This window comes from Neofelis nebulosa, chromosome 18 (genome assembly GCF_028018385.1).
Source record: "Neofelis nebulosa isolate mNeoNeb1 chromosome 18, mNeoNeb1.pri, whole genome shotgun sequence".
Classification (NCBI taxonomy): domain Eukaryota; kingdom Metazoa; phylum Chordata; class Mammalia; order Carnivora; family Felidae; genus Neofelis; species Neofelis nebulosa.
In genome coordinates, this window is record NC_080799.1 from 10,076,405 (window position 1) to 10,083,118 (window position 6,714).

At 61.5% G+C, this 6,714-nt stretch overlaps 1 protein-coding gene across 2 annotated transcripts; it reads left to right on the forward strand.

The window, feature by feature from the left end:
- The first annotated feature begins 2,412 nt into the window (after positions 1–2,412).
- Positions 2,413–6,459, forward strand: VPS37D (VPS37D subunit of ESCRT-I). 2 transcript variants are annotated; one of them, XM_058710750.1, is made up of 4 exons: positions 2,414–2,659; positions 4,001–4,172; positions 4,651–4,733; positions 5,352–6,459. In XM_058710750.1, exons 1-4 carry the CDS (start codon positions 2,522–2,524, stop codon positions 5,712–5,714), a joined length of 756 nt encoding a protein of 251 aa, XP_058566733.1. In that variant the 5' UTR covers positions 2,414–2,521; the 3' UTR covers positions 5,715–6,459. The 2 variants fall into 2 exon arrangements, with proteins under 2 accessions (XP_058566734.1, XP_058566733.1); XM_058710751.1 differs by lacking the exon at positions 4,651–4,733 and having other exon boundaries at positions 2,413–2,659.
- The last annotated feature ends 255 nt before the right edge of the window (positions 6,460–6,714 follow it).

Consider the following 6,714-nt stretch of genomic DNA (forward strand, 5'->3'; position numbering starts at 1 on the left):
TCTGACTTCGGCTCGGGTCATGATCCATGAGTTCGAGCCCTGCATCGGGCTTTGTACTGACAGCTCAGAGCCTGGAGCCTGCTTTGGATTTTGTGTCTCCCTCTCTCTCTGTCTTTCCTCCACTTGCACTCTGTCTCTATCTCTCTTAAATAAATAAATAAATAAATGTTTAAAAAAAGAGAGAGAGAGAGAGAGAGAGAGAGAGAACAAAATATTGGGGGTGGTAGTGAAAGTAAGGTGCCAGTCTAAAGACAGAGATTGATTGGATCAGGGCATCTGAGAGGAGGCAGGTGAAGGTGAGACCCATAGCAAAGGTACCTGGGTTGGCTTTGGAACCAGAGGGACTGCTCTTCCCAGAGGCAGGAGGGAAGGAAGGGCTGCCTGCGGAGCCCAAAGAGGTGAGGCAGAAAGTGGCGGAAGCTTCTCCAGGTGACAGGCAGCAGAGTTACCTCCCCTCTCCCCCCTTCCCCTGCCGAGAGAGGTAGGAGTAGGTATGAGGGTCCGAGGAGTGTGGGGAGGGTTTACGGGAGGCAGGAGGCGCTGCCATGGGGCATTCAACAGAGGGACTGGTGAACAAAGCGGGGTGGGCAAGAAAGGGTGGGGAATGGAGCGGGGTAGGTGTCTCCCATCAGCTCTTACCAGCGCTTCCCAGAGTGCAGAGGTCCTGCAGCCCAAAGGAGGGCCAGCTAGGGGGGTATCTAGGAGAACCACGGAAGCTTAATGGAAATGGTGGGTCCTGAGGAGGCAGGCCAGAACCAGGGAGATCATAGCCAGGAAACTGGCAGGTGTAGAGGTGCTCCTGATAATGGCCAGGACCAGGATGGAGGGACAGCAGGGATGGGACAGTGGGAGCGCAGAAGAGAGGGGCACACGTCCCAGGCTGGGGAGGCAGAGAGGGCTTCCTGGAGGTGGTGGTGTTCCAGCTGAGTCTTGAAGGGGAAAACCAAATTCAGTTATCATTAAAATGTGGAAGCAATATTGTCGTCGTGGTCTGTCAATAAGCCTGTCCCGCCCAGCTCCATCAGTTTTCTCTCTGCTTCTCAGATATCTCTACCATGTAGAGATATGTGCTCTGGCTGGATTGGGAGAGTCCTTGGCTTATGGGCTTCCCTTTGGTTTCACTATTTTCCCTATGAAAATAGGGAGCTTCAGAACTCCTATTCATCCCTCAAAACCCTGCTCAAACGTCACCTCTTCTGGTGTCCTCTCCTTCCTCCCCGCCCCCCACCACTGTGAGGTTTTCTGATTGCCCTGGTCCCACCTCTGTGCTTTCTTAGTGTGATGAGGTGGAATAAGCTTGTTCATTGCTGTTTTATTTTTTTTTAATGTTCATTTATTTATTTAGAGAGAGGGAGGGAGGGAGAGAGAGAGAGAGAGAGAGGGAGAGAGGAAGAATCCCAAGCGGGCTCTGTGCCATCAGCATAGAGCTCTAAGCGGGGCTCAAACCCATGAACCGTGAGATCATGACCTGAGTCAAAATCAAGAGGACGCTTAACCAACTGAGCCACCCTGGCGCCCCTGCGGTTTGGTTTTAGACAAGTGACTTACTCTCTGTTTTCTGACAATGGCACTGGCCAAACCTATTCCTGAAGATAAGGTCCATGACATCCTCTGGCATCACATGGGAATCACAAAGGAAGACATCGTGTGGTTGATACCTGCCGTTAAAGGAAGCTGAGAATGTGACTCTGCCTTAATCCGTGAGCTCTCTGAGGGCAGAGACCAGGCCCTCACAGAGCTTAGCCCAGTGCCCAGCACAGAGAGGCACCATGTGCTCTGTGCATACTATACTGCACAGACAGGAAGAAAGGAGAATGTCTATCATTTACCTGTAATGTGACTTTGGGGAGATTACATCATCTGTGTGCATCTGTTTCCTCATCTCTAATATAACCATCACTCACATTAGGTATTCGCTTCCTACAGATAAGACACTCAGCATTCACTAGCTCTAATCTTCACGTGGTGTATCGTCACCCCATTTTACAGAAGAGAAAACTGAGTCTTGGGGAGGTAAAGGACTTGCCCAAGTTAGCAACAGGGCAGAAGCTCCTGGCGCCCAGCCAAACTCAGCAAATTGTTGTGAGGATCCAAGGGAGAAATGTGAAATAGCCCTGCAAACTGTAAACGTCTGGGGTGGGAGAGTCCGCGCCAGGGGGAGGGGTGGATTGGGGGGGCGTGGTGGATGCCGGCCGGAGCAGGGGTGCGGGGAGAGAAAAGCCTCGGGTACCCGCCTGGCGGCAGGAGGATGGGTTTGCCGGGAGATCGCGGGTGCGGGAGGCGAGGCTCTGCCCCGGCAGCCAGGGGTGCGGCCCGCCCCCTCCCGCCCCCTCCCGCCCCACCCCCAGCCCCAGCGCCGCGGCCCCTTTAAGAGCGGGCGGGGCGCCCTCTGGCGGCTGAGCGGCGCGCCCGGCCGGAGCCAGAGCCGGATCCCGGAGCCGGAGCGGAGCGGAGCGGAGCCGGGGCGGAGCGGGCCGAGCGGGCCGAGCCAGCAGCCGAGCTGGGGGCGCGGGCGGGCGGCATGTACCGGGCCCGGGCGGCGCGGGCGGGGCCGGAGCCCGGCAGCCCGGGGCGCTTTGGGATCCTCAGCACCGGGCAGCTCCGGGACCTGCTTCAGGATGAGCCCAAGCTGGACCGGATCGTGCGGCTCAGCAGGAAGGTAGCGCGGGGGGCGCGGGCGGGGGGCGCGGGGGACGGGCCGCGGCCTGCCGGACCTACCGACCGACCAAAGGGCCGCGCGGGCCGGGCCGCGGGGCCGCGGGAACCTGGCACGTCCGAGTGGGCCCCGCGGAGTCGCCCCCGGGGGAGGGGGCGCCCGGAGCCGGCCTGGGGCGGGTGGGGCGCCGGAGACCCAGGGAGGCGCCCGTGCACCCCCGGGATGGCCGCGAGGCGTGTCCTCCAGCGGATGCTCCGGGGAGGTGTGTTCCGGGGACAGGGGGCGGCTGTGTTGTGGGGGGCCCTGTCTCGCACACCCACGTTCAGTAGGGCCAAAAAGGGGAGGCGCCTTCTAGAGGGAGAACTAGGGGCCTGTTTGACACCTGGGGGGACCTCTGGGAGGGCGTCCGCATTCTAGGGGTGCAAGAGGGGGCTTTGTGTCTTCCGCTGGGGAGGGGTACTGGAAGCTGAGGCGTGTATTCCATAGGCCACCATAAGAGAAAGTTGTATATTTCACAGGAGATAGGCCCGGGCTGCTTGTCTGTGGGGGGCAGAAAGGGAAAGTGTATGTTGGAGGGAGGCAGACAGGAGGGGCATGTGCATCCTATAGGGGACAGATGGAGGGTAGTGCGTTCTCCAGGGGCAGGGAGGGGGGCTTGGCCCTCCGAGAAACAGAAGGAAAAAGCATCCTCCAGAGCCAGGAGAGAAAGGGGGTCTGCTTTCTGCAAGAGAAGGAAAGCTGGGAGCAGGTGCTGGGGATCAGGGAGGAAAAGGGGGTGTGTATTCCTTGGGGTGTGGGGATTCCACTGGAGGGCAGAAGGAGGGGTGCGAAGGAAAGAGAGGGTGGCTTGAGGGGGGGTATCGTGCAGGGACAGGGCCAAGACATCCCTCTGGAGAGTAAGAGCAGGGGGGAGTGTTTTCAGCACAAACACCTGAGGAGGAAGCAGACAAAGGCCTGGAATAAGAGGAAAGCTGCCCATGCATGGAAAATGGGACAGAGGAGGGCGGGGGACTCCTTAGGGACCTGAGCAGACATATTAATTGAAAAATTAAAAATTAACTAACATTTGTGGAGGCGGTCATCGTTTTCCTCACTTGGTCTCACAACAACCCCACAAGGTAGATGTTTTTAGCTTACTTTGTGTGAGAGGAAACTGAGGCCCAGAGAGGGACCTCAAGGCAAAGCTCCGTCCAGGCCTCTCCCAGTCCCTCCACCTGTTAGTCCGCCATCCTGAAGGCTGAGGCGCCTTCGGCTTGGCCCTTGGGCCCTGTTACCCCCAGGGTGGCAGGAGGTGGACGTGGGCAGATTCCCTGAGCGGGCCTCTTGGTTCTTCTGTGCCGGCAGTTCCAGGGCCTGCAGCTGGAGCGCGAGGCATGCCTGGCCTCCAACCACGCGCTGGCCAAGGAGAACCTGGCATTGCGGCCCCGCCTGGAGATGGGCCGGGCTGCCCTCGCCATCAAGTACCAGGAGCTTCGAGAGGTGGCCGAGAGCTGTGCGGACAAGCTGCAGCGACTGGGTGAGGGACATCTGGGAGAACTGGCTGTGGCGGGGGGGGCAGCTGGCCATCCCCAAGGCTGGTTGGCCTTGGGGAGGTGCTAGGCTCTGAAGGGCAGGACGTGGGCAGACCTCTTCCCTGGGCGAGGCTTAGGGGTCCTCCTCCTGGAAGACTGAGTTGGGGAAGTGAGCAGTAAATGAGTAGAACTGGGGGCCCTGAGTAGGGGAAGGAAAGTGGCCTGGGGTGCTCCAGGGAACACAGCCCCTGCTTCCTCTTTTGCACTAGGACGGGGACAGAACCCTGGGAGGGGGGGGGAGGTTCACAAACTGATCCCATGGGCAGTGCACAGATAGGGACACTGAGGCTCCAGCGAGAGGCATAGAGTCACACACAGGGTCAGTGAGTGTCAGGATCGGGCCCTGGGGCTCTGGCCTGTCTGTCCTAGGCCATGGGTCCCGAAGGCAGGAGCTATTTACTGTGGTCCCTCTGTGGCCTTCAGAGGAAAGCATGCATCGCTGGAGCCCCCACTGCGCATTGGGCTGGCTGCAGGCAGAGCTGGAAGAAGCTGAGCAGGAAGCTGAGGTGAGCGGAGGGGCCGCTGCGCCTGGGGACAGGGCGGGAGACCCAAACTATCATCACCCCCCCCCCCTTCATTCTTACATGGTAGGGTCGAGAGCCCCTCCTCCAGGAAGCCCACCTGGAGTGCCTGGCCCCGAGGAGAGCCCCGCTACACTGCTGTCCGCATTGGACGGCAAGGCTCATTCTCCCCACCCGTGACTGTCTCAGTGGAGGACAGTGTAGACTGGGTCCCCCGAGTCGCTGGGACAGACTTCTCCAAGCTTGCCGGGTTGGGAGCGCAGTGCTGAGTTGAAGGAGGTAGGGGAGGAGGGGCCTTGGCCCTGGACTTGAGATGAGAGACACCTAAGTTTAAGTGTGTCCCCATCTCTGATTCTGCCTCCTCTTCCGCCCAGTAGGTCTGGTGACAGTGAGGAAACCAAGGCTTGAGAGTAGAGGACATGTGTCCGCTGTCCCTCAGCTAGCCCCAGGCAGGCCCAGGCCACAACTCGGGCGCCTCATCTCCCAGCTGCGGGGCGGTGGCCCCTGGGAGAGATTCGGGGAGGGAGGGAGGGAGGGCGGTCTCGGGGCGGGGGGGGGGGGGGGGGGTGCGCTTCTCACACGGGCCCGGCCCTCCCACCCCAGGAGCAGATGGAGCAGCTGCTGCTGGGGGAGCAGAGCCTGGAGGCCTTCCTGCCCGCCTTCCAGCGCGGCCGCGCCCTGGCCCACCTGCGGCGGACCCAGGCGGAGAAGCTGCAGGAGCTGCTGCGGCGCCGGGAGCGGTCTGCCCAGCCAGCCCCCACCGCTGCCGCGGACCCCCCCAGACCCTTCCCCGCCGCGGCCGTCCCGCCCACCGGGGCCGCCCGGGGGCCGCCGGCAGTGCCCCGGAGCCTGCCCCCCTTGGACTCCCGCCCCGTGCCCCCCCTGAAGGGCTCCCCCGGGTGCCCCCTGGGCCCGGCCCCTCTGCTGAGCCCTCGGCCCTCGCAGCCGGAGCCCCCCCACCGGTAGGATCCGGCGTACGGCCCCCAGGTGGGGGGCCCAGAGAAACTTGATCCGTGGCTCCTCCTCCTCCCCCACTGCCTGGGTGGGGGGAGGGGCAGGCCCCTCCCCCTGGCCTCAGGCAGTCCCCGGCCCTGGAGGCTGAGCTGGGGAGGAGGGTCACCTGGAAGTTGCCCAGAGAGCGGGCCGGAGGTGGGGTGGGCAGGGTGTCTCTGGCGCTGAGGAAACTCTGCCTTTTTTTCTTCCCCGGCTGGGGCCTCCCGGGTAATGGGCCAGCCCCAGTGAAAGGACTTTCTGCCTGGGCGCCTGGAAAGGTGCCTGCTTTCCCCACCCCCCCCCACCCCCCCCCCACCCCCGGGGACCCTGCCCAGGGGGCCGAAGCACCCTACCACTCCACTGGGCTGGCACAACGGGCGCGGGAGCGCCTTCCATCGCGTCCTGCTCCTACCTTTCCCCAGTTCTGGGGCCCACAGCCTAGGAGCCAGGTGGTCAGACCCCAGCTGCGGGGCCAGGGACACCATGGCCCTGGGGCTACTCTGTGCCCCACTCATGCTCCGGTCGCTGGGGCAAGGTAGGCCAGGGGCTCCTGACCTGCACAGATGAGAGTGGGCCATCCCCAGGAAAGACCATTCTGTATTTTTCTGTCCCCGTCTCCTTAGAATGGAACCTTTTTGAGGGCAGGTCCTTGTCTTTGTATGTTCTGTCCCCAGCCCCACCTCCCAGGGGCCGTCAATAAATGTGATGATGAGGATGATGATGCTGCTGCCCGACTCGTCTCTGCTCCCTCAACCAGCCACTGTGCCTCTGCCGTTGCAGCCTCCACACCGGAGTTCCTGTGCTTCCTCTTCTTGAGATGCCCTCCCTTCCTTTCTGCCTGTCCAAAAAGCCTAGCTCCTTCAGGTCCAGCACTGCTGCTGCCTCTTCCGTGAAGCCTTCTCTGATTACTGACTGGGAGTCTTTCCTAACTCTTAACTTCCCAGCACTTCTGGCCAGAAGCACTCTCTGCTCC